The sequence below is a fragment of the Pteronotus mesoamericanus genome, unplaced genomic scaffold, assembly GCF_021234165.1.
Source record: "Pteronotus mesoamericanus isolate MK-2021 breed Mesoamerican mustached bat unplaced genomic scaffold, CSHL_Meso_final scaffold_1186, whole genome shotgun sequence".
Classification (NCBI taxonomy): domain Eukaryota; kingdom Metazoa; phylum Chordata; class Mammalia; order Chiroptera; family Mormoopidae; genus Pteronotus; species Pteronotus mesoamericanus.
The window spans coordinates 1,600,227-1,619,949 of NW_026555302.1; the positions used below are offsets into that span (position 1 = coordinate 1,600,227).

A 19,723-nucleotide genomic window follows, 5' to 3' on the forward strand; every position below is an offset into this window, starting at 1 on the left:
CCCACACATGAAAGGCAACTGCAAAGTAAAACTGCAAAGAGAACTCAAGGACATGGACAAAAAGTGTGGCGATTGAAGGGAAGAGGGTGGATGGAGGTGATGGGCAGGGTATAGGGGGTAAATAGTGATGGGAAGTAAAAAAAAAAACTGGAAAGAAATGACCTAGAGGGAACCTGTCCAAAAGAAAGGCATGTGCGCGTGCCTGTCCACGAGACAGCTCTGGCTACTTAATTTGCCACTCCCTGATCAGTGCTCTTCTGATTTACATTTGCAAACTCTGCTGGCAGATCTAATAGTATCAAATATACTTCCAGACTTTGACCATGGCCAATTGCTGGGACTGCTTTGAAAGCACCTCCGGCGTGTGGAGAGGAAAGTCTGCCAGCACCCGATGACGCACTTCTAAAACGCGCTCTTCGGCAGAACTGCATTAGGACCGCACTCGCGCACTCTTGAATGTGTCCACTGGGGGAATGGAAAGGCAGTCCCTCTCTTGCATTTACATCCCCGAAGTTCTTTGAACCAAAATTAAACACTCTGGGTGCCCCAACAGCCGACGTACTCTGCCGAGGAACACCTTTTGAAGGCAATTCAAGGTAAAGGCAACGATAGCGTGAGTCCCAGCACGCTGTATCCAAGGTCAGGTCACATTTAAGTTCCCTCATCAGACTCCTTTTATCATCCTGATTTCCAAATTAAATTTAAAACACACACATACGGACTTGTGATATCTATTAGTGTCTTCCAAGTCTTCCTCTAATTACCCTGGCCTCTCATTTACAGGGAGATGACATGACCCAGAAGCACACGCAGGGTTACCCAACTGTGTAAGCGAAACGGGGCTGAGGATGACAGGAGCTTCTTCCCTTTCAAGCTGGCTCGTCACTGTGTCACACGCTTCTGAACATCCTCCACATCTGACACGAAGGGACACCCTGGCAAATTGGGAACGGCTCAGCTCCTCCAAAACTCATCACAGAGGTCGGAAAGGCACTAATAGTAATAGTGGGCCAAGCCATCCAGGCAGTCAGATATTCACAGTCAATTTGTGAATTATCTCCTCTCTAGGCATAGGTACTAACTCCACCACACAGTCTCCATCATTAAAGCACTCGCACTCCTGCCCGGCTTTGACTTACTTCTTTGGCTTCTACAAGGAGCGAGGGAAAAGAGTAAATGGAAAAAGCTATCGCCAACATCCCCAAAGCACGAGTTTAATTTGACCAAACCATCCCTTGAGAAGACAGACAAAATGTTTACTTACTCAGTGCAGATTTTGTTTTGTTTGTAAAACTTGTGCCGTGTAGCAAACAACCGAGAAATATACTTGGCATTTTCAATATCATCCTTGGAAAAAAAGAGACCGAGAGAAAAATAAACATTTCTTTGGTTATATACACATTTGACAAGGATTCTTCTAAACAGGGGCATGTTCCCTTCCTCCCTTCCTGTCAATCACAAAATAACATCGGGAGCCACAAACCAACATGCTGAAATTGAGTGGTAGGCATGCATATGAGGCCCGCCAAAGGATGACAAGACCAGGCTGTCTGCTAAAGAATCCCTTATGGCCAAGTCACTGGGGTTACATTGATGAATTGGTGTGTCTTCACATAATTCCAAACCAAGTGCTTTATGAATGAATGAATCAAGGCAGAGCATGGAATGAATGAACACCAAGCATCATTAAATGAGTGGCAGAGAGATGCATGAACAGCCTTGGCTCTCCAAAAGGCCCTCAACAGAAGGGAAATGGCTCAGTTGACTTCAGATCAGGTTTGGGCTATGATCAGACAGAAAATCCAGGTCAGCCAGCAAAAGAAAATCCCACGTGATAGACTCAGGGGTCACCTGAGGAGGGCTGTAACTACAGTGTTGAGGAACGTGCCCAGCCAGGCAATGCGACCCATCACAAATAAGGCAGGTGGAAGAACCCAGATCCAAGAGTGAATACTCAGCTTGGAAAGGAGGCATTTTGAATATGAAATCACTACCGCCATCCCGAGTTAAGTCACAATAGCACTGGGCAAGTATTGGCAGTTTCAGTTCAATAGAATAGTCTCTCAAGGTAAGGGGAACAAAGAAAGGATATTATAAGTTGAGAAGTTCAAGAGCAAGCTGCCTGCAGGACCCTGCCTTTGTCCACTTTGCTTACCGTGTGAAAGAGCACAGTCTCTTCTTTGTTGATGAGCTCCACCAGAATGGTCGACTTGTTATGAGTGATATTCCCCAAATCATTCCACCTGGTCAAAAGAAAGGCAACCACATTTGCCCCTAAATGGTCTGTGCATTTATGAACCCATACAGGAGGGTCCCTGGCTACTGCTGAATCTAATTTTATACATAACAATTTAGCTGGTTTTTTAACAACTAAATGTTCCTTTTCAAAAGGCATAAAAGTACAGAAAATGCAACATGCATCTATTTAAATAGCTAAAAAATCCTATGTAAACTATATCTAGATACTGCTATTCATGAAGTATCGTTTCCTTTATAACTAGTAGGAGGAAAATTTGCAAGTCACTTCTGCTGCCTTGTTTTTCATGTTTCCAAACTGACAAAGTATTTCTCATGATCCCGGCTTTTAACGATGGAAGAACACATTATTTGAAGGTCCTATGTTCCTGGAATCTAGGCTGAAGAATTCGCATAGAGTCTGTGTTGTAATGTACATTACTGATTATATCACCCAGAAAAAATGCTCAGGAGGTGTTGAATGTGCCTACATTTTTGTGATATAAACACATGTATCCTTCTCTTTCCTCATGGAGACCTTATCTAAAATGTGATACACAGAAATAACCACCAGACAAGGGGAAATAAGCCCCCACCTATAATTCCTGGCCACTGACTTCATTTCATCATGCTTTTACTCATTACACTTCCACCTCTGCCTGGATGATTCCTTTAAGACTCAGCCCGGGAGTCACCTTCTCTAGGAAGCCCTTCCCCATCCCCAATCACCCACATGCAAGGAAGGAACCTGGTGTCGTCCTCTATCAGTTATGACATTGCATTACAATTGCTTACTTCTGTGACTAGATCCTAACGAAACCAGAGTAGGCTACAAGCCCCATACTCTGGGTAGAGATTCCGCTTTCTTCATTTCCGTATTCTAAGCACTGAGCCACGTACCTGGAACACAGCATGCACTAAATGCTTGCTGAAAGAATTAAAAAGTAATAACATTTCCTCCCATTTGTATAGAGTACGGTTCTTTGATGGTTCTTTGATCAACTCTCTAAGGCAGACAAGGCATCTACTTCAGAGATGAGGCAGTTTAGGCACAAATGAGTACATGACTCAGCCGCATTCACTCTGCCCATCAGGGATGGATAACTTCTATACCTAGGGCTTCCAGATTTTCCTCCAATCATCTTTCCATGACTCCAGGACCAACTGTGTTTATATGCATCTGCTGGGGCCATATTGGCTACAGGTGCTCAGCACAGCTGTTTGCCAACTTGAAATCCCATCAGATCACATCTATGTGACCTCATAACTACACGCTTCTCAGTGAAGGTCTCTAGAGAGAAGAGCCATCGGGTTTCCCCTGGCTCCATTCCGTCAAGTCAATTGCCAGAACTCTGAATCCACTCCTCACTGCGCCACTGACTTCACCTAGTGGCATGATTAATATGACATAGTAGACATGAATTTCCACCCTGTAAAGGGTTCCATGATAAGTACTAAAGGAAGAGGCCTGGAAGAAGTTCCTAAGGAAATGAACAAATCCTTGGAGTGGCTTATAACTGGCAAACTTTCAAATTGCTATTTTCTTCTATGAAGCATTGATTTAACTCTGGAGAAATCACCGCCACTATCTTGAAATCAGCACTGGGCATGCATTGGAAACTTATCAGTTCAATGGAATATTTATTCCCTCATGCTATGGAGAAGTACGTGGGACAAAATGCCTGGATAGCTTTAAATGGGCATAAAATTTTATAGTTACAAGTCTGTACATATTTCTTTATTTTACTCAATTAATTTGTAATTTCTTGTAGGTAAATGGAATTGACTAAATATGTCCAAAAGTCTAGTTTATTCTGTAACCTCAAAGGTCTCTCTCCCTACTCACACTTTAATAATGTCTCTGTTCAAAGAGCAAGAGAAAATAAAGGACAAAAGTCATGGCAGGGTGGGGACCGAGGGGGACAAAAAAGCCAATTAGGAAGCTTTTGGTAGGAAGGGCTTCTCAACATGACAAGCATTAACTGCTGGCCCAGAGAGTATGTAGCCGGCCAACAGTTCTTCCAGACGGCGAACTGTGCTTTTTCTCTAAAACTGAGCCTTGATCACCTGCCCTAATGCACAACTCTGCCTGTCCGATGCACACACCGTAAAGCTGTTCTTCCAAAAAATAGCAGGCCCTATTTCCTCGTAAATAAAAGCAAGCATGTAATTTTTTTAGATCGTCGACACTACGTGGAATCTATGGTCACTAATGCAGAGCAAGCCCACTGGCATGTAATTGAGGGGACACTCTGACACGGGGAATCCTCATGTCAAATGGAAAAGAGGGTTAAAGGATCAAAATAGTCAAAAGTACCACAGCCCTTTATAACCAATTGTTTGCTTTTTTAAAACACACCTTCCCAACGAATCCGCTTTTGTGAACATAAAAAACTAGTTTGCACTTTTCTAACACCTGTGGTTAGGCAGTGGGTGCAGGACAAGGGGGAGAAACCAGTTCGAATTTAATGATTCGTCATGGGTATCCCAGCAAAGGGAATCCGCAAGAGACAACTGGAGAGCCTGTTTCCAGCCAGACTCATAAAATTTAGTTCCCTTAGTTCCTGTTCTTCTGGCTCAGTGGGGGTTCAACAATGCCCTTCCTGGAATCAGGTGGGAAGAAGGCTTCCCCCACTCCCCAACCCCCACCCCCTAGCAGGACTCTGGGAAAAGTGAGATGAATTTCTCCATAACCGCTTAAATCCCACAGAGGGCTGATGTTCACTGAGTTGAGAAAAGCTCAACTCTGACCAATGGTCTGACTCAACTCATTTGTACAACTTTGATGCTCAGTGGGTTTTTTTAGAGTCCCTCAAAAGACAAAAAAGGAGAAAAAGGCAAATAAGACTACCTGTGTATTACTGCTTGTCTTCCGATTCTGTTTCTCACGAAAATCCCCATAAAGAAAATGCCCAGGTGCACACTGTTTCCATGATTGTCCTGTGTAAGATCAATAAAAGACAGTTGTGAGGACACAGATCACCGGCGGGCTGGCAGCGCCGAGCGCCTGGCCTGCAGCACCCAGAGATGGAAAGAGTCACAGGCAGCATCATGACAGTAAGGCATCTAGATCCTGAAGAGATGCACCTCCCTGCACATCCTAATGTATTATGTATATACATTTTTTCCTTCTTCTTAATTTGTCACATTTTCTGTTTAAACAAATTTTAGGTTTTGAGATTTTTTTTTAGCAGTTCAGATTTTTTCTTTCATGAACATCTATGAATATCTTTTTTTTACCTTAGTTTTTGTTACTTAAATCAAAACTGCATGTGCATAGCTTGATTATTTATGCATATTACATGCATAATTATATAGACACATAGTTTGAAGAACTGAATATCCTTTAGAGCCTGTTTAAAAGAAGCCCACAGTGAACCTGGCCCCACAATTTCCTCTTCCTTGGGGGCACCGACTTCCACACTTAGAGCCCTATTGTGTGTCTTATATGAACCTACTAAGCTTGGCTATCTATCTTACAACCTCATGTTTATCAGTCCTAGGATATTTTCTCAAATTACCACCTCCTGTTTCCTCTGTTTACTCCTTTTAGAACTGTGATTCAGAGGTCGGACATCCCAAGCTGGCCCTCTAATTTTATCTTCTGCCTCCCACGTTCCACTAGTTTGTTTTTTGGTGAGATTTTCTTAAATTTTAATCTTCTAACCGATTAAGCTTGCCATTTCTAATATTATACTTTTAATTTCAGAGAGTTGTTTTATTTTCTGAATGTTCCTTTTTAAAAGTATTCTACTCCTTCAAGGAGGTTTCTTATGCATACTTCTCTCTGAGGCTCCCAGGATGGTATCCTGGACTCGAGGATTCTTCGCCCTGCCCAGTCGGTCTCCCTGGCTTTGCTCTCACTGTGTTGCCTCTGTGATCGCTATCGGGACGCCACGCAGGGGGATGCTGAGTGACCTTATCGCAGTCCACAGGGGGGATGCTAAGCACTGGTTGAGAACCCTGTGAACATGGGGGGTGGAGGGGCACAGGGACTGTAGACTTCACCGTCTATGATCTGCTGGGCCAAGTGTTGGGGAGACTCAGGTGTCTAATCTTCAGTCAGGTGCTTCCAACTTCCTGCGTGGGAGAACATAACCTGGCCACCAGTGTTCCTGACAGCAGAGTGGGAACGAGGCTCCACATCCAGTGAATGAACTGTCACTCAGCCCCTTGCGTTCACCGAGGGGACATCCTCTTTGTGGAGTGAGAGGAAGGCCACACACGCCTGGGCCCAGGATGGAAAGAAGGGCCTCAACATTCCTCAGAATTCTGATCCCATTTAAGGCACCAAGATGACACACAGGGTCCCCACTCAGGGATCTCTTCTCAACCTACCTACCAAAGCTAACGTTAGAAGAGGAGCCTTCGCACGGGGGTGGAGAAAGGTGAGCCACTGCTGGGGGCCAGGGCAGCCAGGGTTAACAGAGTAAGAGCTGGGAAGGAGAGAGGGTGCCTTGTCATTACGAGAAATGAAGAGGTCAGTCACGTGACAGTAGATGCATGGGAAAAGAAGATAGATGGAGTGGAGATGGGAAGAGAAAGGAAAGTTCTGCGGAAAGGCTTTCCTGGGCACTTTGCCAGCAGATCGCGGCAGTCTGGTGGCGGTGGTCCGGGGGCGGGGGTGGGCACAGGAAGGAGCAGATCCCCCGGGCGGGGCAGTGGAAAAATCTCAGCACTGACGCCCGAGGCACTGCACCGGTCCATACTGAAGGGCTCGCTGTGTAGCATGGCGCAGGGTCAAGGCTCCATGCTCTGTCTGACTCCTTCCAGAACACCCTCCCTGTGTCCGTGTGCTCTAACCACACAGGTGTGTGAAGAGGAAGGCACACCTGTCGGGAAATGGATTGATACTCGTCCAACCTTGAGAACTGTCGAGGTGCCACTCAGGGAAAAGCCCCCACTACATGGAAATGTTCCTCCCTAGGACAAATCCACCATAACCGGGTTTTATACTTTGCTGGGTCAGTAAGGAGCAGCACCGCCACAGCCTGTCCTGTGCACACTCCCAGCTGCTCTCCCGCCACCTCAGTGCTGCCATCTCCCCGCCACCAGTGCTGCCGACCCGCCCAGCACCCTGGGGTTGCCAGGAATCCTGTGGTCTGTAGGTGGTCACCTTAGTCATGAACAGATATGTGCAGGGAGAGGAAAAAAAGAAAAAAGAAGCCCAGTTAATTTACGCCCACGGGCAGTGAGTCAGCAATGCCTGCCTGCCGACTCAGAGTAAGGTAGAGTGTCCTCCTTGGGCTTTTGCCACTAAAGAACACACTAGAAGTGCATCAGAACCAAGCACAGTGGATTCCAACACTATCTCCACTGCCCCTACTTCCCACAATTCAGAAGTACTAAAAACAAAACAAGCAAATGACCACCACAACAAAACCCCCCGACTTCCAGGGGCTGGAAGTCAGTTTTCTAGCAGTGGAGAAAAGTTTCCTCTATTTCTATGACCCAAAATATCATGACTATATATGGGCTGCTGAAATGTAAGTGGGATGCAGATGGCTTCTGAGGCATTATTGCAAGGAAAATGGATTACAACCCTATGAAGGGCAGCCGTGAGAGAAGCAAAAGAAAATTAAACAAATCTAAAAAAGAGCCATTTAGCCCTTTGCGCAAGCTGCGGCCACCCTGCTCGATTCTACTTGATGCGCACGGGCAGCTCTCATTAAGGCAAATTGCAAATGCGCGGCCGGCGGGGACCAGAACACCTATAAAGCAGCCAGTGGAGCCAGCCTGGAGCGAAATGTTTGCGCTGAAATGGCAGGCGGCTCCCAGACTGCTGGAATGTGCCAGTTGCTTTAGGTTTCTGATAAAAAAGCTGTCTTTTGTGAAGTTGGTCAACAGAGAGGAGAAAATGAGTTTGGATTATGGGCTCAGCTCTATAAATGCCCACGTACCATGCGCCCCCCCCAGCCACACCCACTTCAAGAGGGGGTTTGGGGCAAAGGAAGGGACGTGCTATAACAGTTTCCTGGGCATAGTTTCCAGAAAACACCAAAGGGGCTGGAAACCCACAGGACAAGAGAAATAAAGCATGATGGCATGAGGAAATGTTTCATTCTACGTCCAACACCATCTGTGTCGGCTTCAAGAACAGAAGAGGGAATAAGTGAGGGGAAGAGAACTCGGGGTTAAGGTCTCTATTAAGGCTCACGTGACCTTAGCTACTTGTCCCAGAGCAAAACTGGGTGTGAGCCTATCCCTTTCTGCACAGCATGGGCTGGTGTTTGGCACTCACTCAAACTGGTTGTCTATAGAGATATTCTTCTGCTGAAGTCCACGGAAAACTTCAAAATCTCTTAGTTACAAAAAAAGTTTTGCTTTACTCAAGTAAACTGGACTTGCCAACTAATCCCACATGGCAGTAAGAAAGCCAGGCTGGCCTGGCCTGCTGCTATCAACACAGGTTTTCCAAACGCCCTTCTCAGAAGGCCGAAGCATGGGCAGGCCAGGGTAGGCTACCTTCACGGGGAAGATTTCCTGTCCAAATCCATCCAAACGTTCCACCTCGTTGATGTACATAAGCTCGGCCTCGGCTGGCGGGATTCCACTAAAATCAAAAAGCAACAAAGGAGGAAATGGTTAAGGGCAAACCAAGTCAGGGGGAGAGCCTATCCTCTGGAAGGCACATTCCAGAGCTGTGGTTTAGGGTTAGCAGCAGCCCTGAGAAAAGCAATCATCGCCCAGCTGTGAGGGCCCGGTGCCTCACGAAGTAATTCATTAACATATTCCCCACTAGTAGCCTTTTACTCACCAGGGAAGAATAAGAGGAAGGTGAAGCATTCAATTAAGAGCCACAGCCCTATAAAGCCTAATAATTATTCTAGACATCCCTAAGAATAATGCTGCCTGCTTTTAAAAGGTTTTTTTCCCACCTAGGGGGGAAAAAATCACTATTAAAAAGAAAAGAAGGCAAAAGGAAAACACTAAAGTTTATGAGAATGATATTCTGGGAGCCACGTGGCCAAGATGGGAGATGCTAGGGCCCCTGCACGGGTCTTCTGAGGCTGGGAGGGAAGGACCTTTGTTTCCCACAGAACTCCGAGCAGCCCCCATCCCAAGCACTCGGTGCTTCCTAAGTTACTGTCACCCTCCTTTACCCTTGTGTTTTTCACTGTCCCACCCAACGTAGCTCTTTCACGACTTCACTCTGGGCACAGGCGGCTGCAGGCTTCCCAGTCCTGGCAACAGATTTTTAGGAAAGTCACAGAAAAAAATTCCCCTGGCCACCAACTCCACATCTGTGTGGCCTTACTGGTACGGAAGGAAAAAGGGAGGCGGCTGAGAGGAAGGGTGAAAGAGGGGGAAAAAAAAACCCCGGAAAGAAGAAGGAGGACAAGTAGTGCAAATCTATGCACACCTCGCAGAGCAGAGCTGAATCACAGGCTGGGAGAAATAAAACTCAGGCCAGGGGCCGAAAGCCTCCTGCCACGGGCAGGACAGCGGCTCTGGCTTCGCGCTGGCCCCGGCAGCCCTGTCCTCACCCATCTCACCTGTGGGCTTTGTGTTCTTGGGCGACCTTCTGTGTCAGCTCCTCCAGAACGGCCTCTTCCAGGGCCAAATCCTAGCAACGCAGAAAGCAGTTAAGGCAGTTTGCCGTTTGGCTTCTTCTCCACACGCCCTCCTTCGCCTCTCACCTCCTCAACCTCCCCTTCACTCCTTTGAACTAAAAGTTGTGATTTTTAGGAACCGGGGGTTTATTTTTACTTTTCTAATGTGGCCCTCCACTATAATTTAGACTATTTCAAGGCATTTCTGAGGCTGCCACCTAAATTCCGCGGGGTCTGGGAATAGCTCCTTCTTTCACTCACCTTCTTCCTCCCTGTATGCCTGCCTCTCAGACTCAACTTTTATAAAAAATGCTTTCTAAGTACAAATGTGTTTGGCAGGAACAGGGACAAGGCAGGTGAGTTTCCAGGCCACCGTCCCTTCAAGAGCTGAGCCTAGGAAGGGACTGTGCCTGGCCCCTCTGTCCACCGCCACACCACCAGCAAACCAAGCCAGAACCGCCTGCTCACACAGACACCTGCTTGATGGGGCCTTGAGAGCCCCAGAGGCCAGGCCGCCTAACATGCGTCAAGGCAGCCCTGTAAGGTAACAGCTGTGTCGCTGACCAGCGGGCGTCCTGACCACCTGAATCCCAGGCCCCTGGCACCGGTGGTGTGCCAGCTCCCACGGCATTAGCGCCAGTTGCGCACATCTCTTCCCCAACTCTGCCTCAGTGATGGAGAGTGTATTAGCGGGGCTTGTTAAAATAAACATCTACCAGCAAAGCTCAGTCTGCAATGGAGAGACGGAGTCTGGAAGAATAAATCCCAGACAGGGAGACCGGAGCAACCGGTTCCTGGGACACTGATAGACAGTGAGCGTAGAGGTTGTGGTGGCCTGGGGAGGCTCCCGTGGCAGGGCCAGCGGCGGCCACCCTTCCCAGCATGGAGGCCACAGACGTGCACCACTTTCCTCTGATCTCCAGAGGGGGTGTCAGAAGGGGCCCTGTGCCATGTGTCCTCGTGCGGCCTTCTGGGGCTCGTCCAATTGTGACATAGGCGCTGCCTGAGGAAAAACACCTAAAATGCCTCATTCCCTTGATTCCATAACACCATTTATACAAAGATTGCCTCCAGTTTAACTTCTCCTTGATGAAGCGCTATCCTCAAAAACTACAAGCGTATATCTCAAAACTACAAGAAATATCCCATCTCAAATTGTGAAAAGCGTGAAAAATGAGTACTTCTTTGTAGAGCTGAAAAATGGGAGTGTAACTATATACTGGAAATTCTTCAGCTCTGCAGATGGTCATGAGAAATTTTAGAGAAGATAGAGGAATTGCTAGCAGTTCTTATTTTTCATGTGCTAACTGATTAATTTGTGGTTTCCTGTTTAGCCATCCATTGAAATGAGTCAAGGCCATGATAGGAAATAGGCTCAACATTTTCAGTTTTATGTCATGGAATAACAAAGACACCACATGGCTTAGATTTAGCTGTGTGTGTGCGCATCTAGGCACTGAGTAGCAGTAATAACCCGAAACTGATTTTGAAAAGCTAACAGAAGGCATGTGGCAATAGAATAAAATAAAAAAAGATTAAGTGAAGATCAAAAAGTGCTCCATTAAACCTCTGCTTCCTCCTTTGAAAGAAGAACATGTCCACAGGCACCCCTCTGCTGCTCTCCTCACTCAACAGCCTCACTCCAGGCCTGGGGCCTCCCGGAGGTACATGCCCCACCGTACAGGGTCTGCAAGTGGCCCGCACCAGTGAAAAATGGCAACGTGCATGCCTGTACACAGCCGCGCACCTGCGGAGCGCCCTGTGTACTTAACTTTGTTCTTTTCTCTGCTGCAGAAATGCCGTTTGACAAATTCGGTTAGTTTTTAAGATCAAACACCGCCATTCATCCCATCTTCCCTCCCCCACCACAGGAATGCATTCTTCTCTTTGAAAGGTCTTGTGGAACCAAGCAGGAAGTTTACAACCTGCCATGGCTCCCCGCTGCCTACTCAACTAGGTCAACACCTGGGCCTGGCATTCAGGCCACTTAACTGCGACCTGGCCTTCCCTACTCCTCCCTCAAGGGCTCAAAGGCTCAGGCAAACGCCTCTTCCTGGGACAAACTGCATTTACATCTCCACTCACACTCCTGCCGACCCCTCCTGGAAGCACCACCCGGACCCAGGACATCCCTTTGTGTGAAATGTCACCCCACCCTTCAGGACCCCTCTCAGCTACCACTCCCGGCGGGGCTTCCCTACTCCCCCTGCTGGGCTCACCTCTTCTGCTCTGGAGCCTTGAGAGGCCCTGGAGCCTCTCTTGGAGCCCTTACCTAGTCTGCCTACATCTTCCTTACAGAGTCTGTGCACCCACTGCATGCTCTGTCCTTGTCTCTCTCCCTCTCCTGGATTCTAGGCACCCAATGTCTTCTTCCCCATATCATTTCCAGGGCCTGTCACAGGGCTTTTATACAATGGAGCATATATAAGCTTTCAACATACAGTAAGTGATCCGTAAATATTTATTAAACCCAACTCAATAGGCCACATGTAAGTTTCATACTGTCAAACAGGAGTTTTTAATTATGCAAACTGGTTAACAATTGTGGGTACCATCTGCCTGCCCTCTTGTCTGCTTACATTTCAAGATGCCTATACCATTATAAATGGGAAAGCACACTCATCGCTGCACACAGAGACAGAATAATAATGCTAGATATAATAATAGTAGTAATATGATGATGATGACGACAGTGACAACTAAATAAACACACTGTGAATTTACCACATGTCAACTGAAGCACTTCACAGGCATTCTCTCCTTTCATACTCACAATCAAATTAGGCCTTTTATCTTCATTTTTAGATTAAAAAAATAGTTAATTTGCCCAAGTTCGTACAGCCAGTAAGGGGCAGAGATAGGATAAGGGCACAGAATGCTTGACTGCTGTGCTCAGAACCTCCTGACCACAGGCCACGATGTGTGCAGAAGGAGACAGGGAGATGTTGAAGATACAGGACTGATGGCCAAAGCCTAGGAACATCCTGATTCCGACGTACATACTGACGTCGGCTTCTGCCCGGCCCCTTCGGGGCCGCTCAGCAGGGCTGCCTGCGATGGCGGGAATGGTCTATATCCGAGCTTTCCGGCACAGGGGCCGCAAGTCACAGGTACTACTGAGCATTTTAAATGTAGCTGATTCAACTAACAAACTGAGTTTTATACTTTATTTAAACTTTAATTTAAATTTGAATATAAATAGCCATGGGTTACTGGCAGCTACTACCCTGAAAAGGAAAGTTTTATATCCAAGAATAACAACATCAATATTTGTCTCTCCATGGCAAGATTTAACAAGGCCTATGCTGTTAAAATGTCTGACTTGCTTAGGGCTCAGTGGACAAGGTCTTACTCTGAAAAAAGTACACAAAATAACTCCTTTACTTCCTCATACTTTAACCTATCAAGGCATTTTACCACCTACAAACTCATAAATATCACCCAAGCCTGGTCTCTGTTTAAAGGCTATGTGATAAAGACCATTAATGAGACCCCTGGCTGGGTAGCTCAGTAGGTTAGAGTATTGGTCTGATAAGCCATGGTTGCAGGTTTGATCCCCATTCAGGGCATATAAAAGAATCAACCAATGAATGCAGAAATAAGTGGAACAACAAATCCATGTTTCTCTCCCCTGCCCCCTTCCTCTCTCTCTTAAATCAGTAAATTTAAAAAAAAAAATTTTTTTTAGAAGACCATTAATGAGAGAAAGGTGAAATTGTGGAAAATTTTCAACCTAATTCACTGCCTCCATTTGAGACACATACACACGCACACAAAGCTCACGGTCTGAAATTCACTTTCTTCCCACCAAGCATCCTGAAAAACATCCTGACTTTTCAGAGGTTAGATATGTTGATTCAAACATGTGGACACTAAATCCTGTGAAGAATTTCTGTGCTAAGTAATAGGGTTTGAATAGAAGTTGATTTAATTGGTAGGTTAATAAGGCATAAAAGAGAGCAGACCCAAAACATACAACAGCTGTCTCCTTACAGGGAAAAAGCATAAGGAAAGAGCTATTCATGCAAAGTTAGACATCTTGCAATATTTCCTAACCTGTAAGAATAACATCGGTTGTGGACCAATTTAAATTCATCCCATGCACTGATGATATACGATAACTGCAGCCTAACTTCTCCTAGTCTCTCAAAACTGTTGCCACCAGACACCCGACTTCCTCCCAGATGTCACAGCCAATGACACACCAAGTTCTGCCCATTTAACTTCCAGAATATCGCTTACTTTGCCTTCTTGTCTTTATCTTCATTGCTAACACCTAATTCCTATCTCTCACCCAGAACACCACAACGGATTCTCATCTGACCAGCTCCCACAAACGGTCCCATTGCTCTACTCCACCAATGCTCAAATGAGGGGTCTGCAACCGCCTGGATGGAGCCCACAGGGTCTAACTGCTCGACGTTTCAGTCTCGTCTGCCACCTGCAGGTCCACTCCAGCACACCCGCGTAACAGAGTGGCCAGCATACTCTTACCCAATGACTCACGCCACCTTGCTTCCGCTACTTGGCTCGGTCTGGATCATTCCTTATCCCCTTCCTCTCTGCAATCCTGCCCATCCTGTTAAGACATAGCTCACACACTGGCCTTTAAACTTTCCATAATCCCCCAAGCACATGTAACCCTCTCCCCCATATAAAACCCTGGTGTACTTTACTACGCTTGACCTTGTGTTTAGATTTTGCAAACTTCCGATTGATTCAACCACTCTTTGTCTGCCTGAGAACAAGCACTGTTTCTTGTATAACTTCATCCCCTGGGGGTTAGTTACTCAGGTCAGTGCTCTGGGCCAAACGGTTGATCAAAAAAGCAAGTGTTGAATGATTATGGTTTCAAAAATAAGAGCCAGAACGTTGGCCTGGGCAGAGCTCTCCCCCTGCAGGGCTTTTAAACAGTTTTAATCCTTTCTCAATAAAACTCTTCTCATGTACCCCAAAGCTACCAAAAAATAAACAATCAAAAACTTCCCAGGGATTAAAACCTAATCTCATCCCTGACTTAACATAGGAATGGACATTTTACTTCATGGCTCATTCAATGGAATTTTATGAGCACAGGTCCAATGCCAGACAGCCGTGGACCAGACAGAGGGGGTCCCAGCTTGAGGAACAGGAAGCTGACATTCTAGCTGATGAGAGACTGAGAGAGAACCAGTTCAGCTACAGAGCGCTCTCAAGCACATGCAGCCAAGGGGATGGTTCACAGGACAGAGTTGACGATAGGAGTGCATCACGGAGGCGGTCAAGGGAAAAAACGTCCTGTCTTAGGAGGTAGAGTTTCAGTCAAATGGCAAGTCATTGGAAGGTCTAGGGCAGGGCATTCCACGCAGAGGGAACCAAAGGACAACGGCTCTGGTTTTAGAAAGGAAGAGAGCCAAGGCATTGGCAGGGGCCGGGGGGGGGGGTGCGGACAGGGGAGTTGGCAGAGAAGTTTTTTGAAAAGGTGGGGAAGAGGCATCTTTACTCTCTCGGTATTTTACAAAATTTGCCTGTACTTTGTAAATTCATGGACTTTCCTCCCCAGGAAATAAGTGTGTGTAAAATACTCTGAGACTTCCAAAGGAAAGGATTAAATATGCAAAGAAGGCAGAAAATTAATTAAGAAAGAGGAAATTATGCTTACCATAGGAAACAACACATATTCTCTGAGGAAATCTTGAGAATCAAACTGATTATAGTCTCCAAAATCAGCTGAAAAGAAGAGGGAAGAGGTAACAATTTCATTTTTTATATGAAATTAAAGATGGGATAAAATAGGGTGGACTTATCACCACATTTATTCCTCCCACGGCATCCTATTTCTGCACTACTATGAAATAAAACAGGGCCAAGATGTGTTTGATATTGTTACCATGTTTACTTAGCAATACTGTAAACACCAGCATGTGAGCACTGCTACATGATTTTCTAGAAAGAATGGGGAAATTTGAAAGTGATTCCTAAGCTATTCTTAAAATTTAAACCAAACCTGTATTTATCTTCTTGTTAAATACACATCAGCACAGGTCTTAAGAATGTCTGCCAAGGGGACTTTCTAACTCAAGGTTCATCTCGAGAACTGCAGAGCCAAGCCCATCTGTATCTCTTCATGTATTTGCAGCTGGAAATTCCCACTGTAAATCACCCTTGGCAAGCAACCTTGCAAATCTTTACACCTCCTGCTAGACGTCTCCACAGGGTGCAAGAGGCCAAAAATTCGGTTTTGCCCTGTTTCCATCTCCCCATGCTACGTCTGAGCCCACGCAGAATGAACCCGGCAGGCCTGTATCATAAATCTATAAATCTCTTGCTTTTAATCCCACTTACTCTCAAAAAAAAAAAAAAAAAATCAAAGCAGCATGAAATTTAATTTCTTGTCAAAGAATTAGCAGTGGTAGAAATTGGTTCAGGTCACTTGAAGGTAACAGCAGATAAAGAATCCAGAAGGCCAGGGGCGGGACACTGCCAAGAAGGTGGAGATGCACATGACTAAGCACCAACCAGGTGAGGCCTTCAGGAATAGCGCAGGTCCCGTGCTCTGCCGGTTTTCAAGAACAGGCATCGGTTACCATATTCCATCATGACATCGATCTCTGCCGATGTGTCTTCCTAACCGCCCGGTAAGGCTCTCAGGGAAAGGATTTTACAGATATTACAGCTACAGCAGGTTTCATCAGACTGGAGAGCTAGCTTCAAGGACCCAGTGAGAAAGGAATGGAGAATAAGTTCACCAACTCCCTTCAGCCTAAAAGCTATCACCAGGGTCTCCCCAGATCCAGGAGGCCCGCAACCAATTCAATGGCTGAAGAAGGCCGGGGCGGGGGGCGGAGGGTGTGTGTGAATAAAATTAACAGAATAGAAAGCCTTTTAAAAGGAGAAAGATCCAATCTGAAGATGAGAAGCACACTGAATCTTCTCTCTCTTCTTCCTGTTAAGGGTATCTTTTTCTATTATTTTAATGATTTTCTGTTATAACCACTGATTGTTCTGTTACATTGTTCTGGGCACTATTCCTTCCTTTTCCAGTCTTTAAGTGGGCAGATGGGATACAACATGTTTTCTGTCCTTCCATCCAGAGGGTAACAATAGAAGCGAACTAGGAATCGTAGAGCCAACAAAAATCACGAACCTGCTAATACCCAGGAATGAAAAGAGGTCAAGGGAAGGCTTCCTCTATAGACATTATAGAACTCAAGGGATTCAACTGCAGTTCAGAGTTTGGGATGGGAAGTTCAGTTCACAGCTTCTAAAATAACAGCTCACACAGCAAGGACTCAGCAGCTGACAGGCTTACGTTTGGATGTTAACTGATTTTAAAGAAAATAATGACTGAAAGGAAAACAAGTTTCTCTTCAAAAATTATATTTTTATCTTGTTTTGAATATGAGTAAAGACAAGCTATCACTCAATAAGGAGATATATAGAAACACATGTAAAAATTATGTAACACTATGTTATATCAATATATGTAAAAATATGTCTGATAAATCTACACAGGATAGGTAAAAAAATGAATTTAGTCCAATTCATTTGTTGTTTCACATTACAACTGTGCATTTTTTAATTTCTCTCTTTAACTGTATAAGAATAAGTTATACTATGTTTAAAGCTATCACACTTGAAACCGATGTGAAAGTCACACAGTCATAGCATTTTTGCCACAAAATATGACCACATTGGGCAGTAGAATAATTCTGAGAAAATGTCCCACAAACCCTGAAATGTAGCTTTAATTAAAGGCAAGATGAAAACTGCTGGGTTTTTTTTTTTCCCCCAAATAAAATGAAGACCATACAAGCACAGGCAATTTGCAAACAGCTTTGGGAAAGAAATCCACCATCCTGCCACAAAACTCACTCACTCCGCATTTCTAAGGTAAGCTGTCTTGAAATGAAATGGGAGAGTTACTGAGGGATCTTTAAGTACATTTCCCTTTTCCGTCTGCGAGGCCAGCAATACCATAATCACAGAGAAACTGGGAATTCACACCCTGGTCCTCCCCGTCTCTTACCTTGCACGGCGAGGCCGGCCAGCCGAATCACCTGTTCCAATGAACACCGCAATCGCCCTTCAAGCACGTCTTTTTTGACTTGCAGGTAATACTGATACCTGGTTTTGGGGAAGAAAGGAACAAAAATAACCTTAAAAAACACATACTTGGAATATATTCCCAACACATCCATGTCCCTGGATGTCAAACCTTGTGTCCACAGCAGGACACACAGGTGATGTTGATAAAGGTCAGCTCTCTCAAAGGTGGAAAGTGACCTCTGCCTTTGTTTACCTTCGTTTGATGTGGCAGGTGCCACATCCCGTTCATTCCGAGTTGGAGCACATGCTCATCAAATCACTTCCCTGTGGGCCAGCAGGATGACCGGCTGATAAGGACCAGCCCTTCCTAACAGAGACCGAGAATGAGAGCTCCCTTCCACGCCTGGGCGCTCACAGCCACAGCCACCAGGCCCACAGTCAACAGTGCGCTTCCTGGGAAAACGCTGGAAACGCACCATTTTTTGAACTCAAACGTTTGGAAGGGTAGACCATACACAGGCCAACTCTTTGGACGTCTGCGGAAGGACAGAATAAAACTCTTCAAAGCCAGGCTCGCCCCGCATATCAGTGACTCAAAAAAATCAAATCTAATACAACCCTGAGCCTTCCGAGCCCAAGTGCGTTCTCAAGCCAGCAAACTGCAGACGGACAGAATATGTCCACCCACATCAGCGAACCTCAGACTAGACCACTGTTCTCAGCAGCTAATACAGTGTATTGTCTCCCTGCCAATAAAACTGCACTCTCAGAATTACCTAAACACTTAGAAATCTGTTCACCCCAAACCTTTCCTTCCCGGGACTCTACTTCCTTTGACCACACTCTTAAAACACAGTCACCTCTGCAAGAGTCAGACTCTCCCAGCATTCACTCCTGGCAAATGCTAACGACCTTTTAACTCCTGGTAACCAAAACTCTTTTCTTTTTCTTAACTTTGGCATGTCAGTTCGGGGAAGTCTGGAGTGACCCAGAGCCCAGCTCCTCTGGAGAGAGGCAATCGGCAGTGAGAGTGAATTATTGCTGGCCCTCGCTTGATGCGGACATCCTTACCCAGTGATCTACTGCCTGTTTGAAGGAATAACCAGGATTTCCGCCTACTCCAGTGTAACCTCTCCTTCTTCCCTCCTCTGAGTCCACTGGACACAGTAAAGACAACCATGTCAGTCTCTGCTGGGAAAAATGTATCCTCGAAACAGAGGAACCAACAACACCAGGAGTCGGTTAAAAATCCATTTTGGTCAAACTTAATACATCATAGAAAAACAACCCATTTTTCCTGCTCCCATCCTATCTTTTCACTAAAATATTTATAATCTCTTTACGGGCCACTATTGGATAGACACTTTGACTTCCAGTCCGCGTCATTTACAAGTAGATAACATACTAAGCACTTCCTGTACGTCTAGGCTAGCGAGAAGCCAGGGGACGTCCTGGAATGGTCTAAGACAGGCTCTGCCTCACAGAAATGCTCATCTCCTGACCGCTGCTGTCAAGTTTCTGTCCCTAGAGCACTATTAAGGGTTCAATTTTTAAGAACCGATGAGTAAAATATTTTCAAAGGTGTTATCCTGGCATTATCTGCCAGAGCTGGAGCCTTTTTTCGCAAAGCACCTTGGAGGTAAAAATGATCAACTGATACCTTTGGGAACAGACCATCCACTAATTAATCCACAGGATCCAGTGAAGCAACAGCTCTAGTTATTTCACCTTCCTGATCCCAACTTCTCTCTGCAATGATCACCTCTGGGATGCAGGAGCAGGTTCCATAACAGACCCACGCCATCCTAGGCAGCAGTGAACGCCCACCCACCTGCAGGGACCACCAGGCCAGCTCCTGGTGATTGAGAGTGGATGTAGGTTTGTACTGGGATACAAAGCCGAGGAGC

The 19,723-nt window shown here is 45.8% G+C and overlaps 1 protein-coding gene across 2 annotated transcripts in view; it reads right to left on the reverse strand.

The window, feature by feature from the left end:
• Positions 1–19,723, reverse strand: part of PTPN14 (protein tyrosine phosphatase non-receptor type 14) — a 153,861-nt gene that overhangs the window by 30,334 nt on the left and 103,804 nt on the right. For both annotated transcript variants that reach the window (XM_054587638.1, XM_054587639.1), the window contains exons 4-10: positions 17,797–17,894; positions 15,430–15,497; positions 9,732–9,802; positions 8,701–8,788; positions 5,087–5,175; positions 2,156–2,243; positions 1,265–1,347 (exon numbers count right to left, since the gene is read on the reverse strand). In XM_054587638.1, coding sequence (XP_054443613.1) covers positions 1,265–1,347; positions 2,156–2,243; positions 5,087–5,175; positions 8,701–8,788; positions 9,732–9,802; positions 15,430–15,497; positions 17,797–17,894 — 585 coding nt within the window. The remainder of the gene's footprint in view (positions 1–1,264; positions 1,348–2,155; positions 2,244–5,086; positions 5,176–8,700; positions 8,789–9,731; positions 9,803–15,429; positions 15,498–17,796; positions 17,895–19,723) is intronic.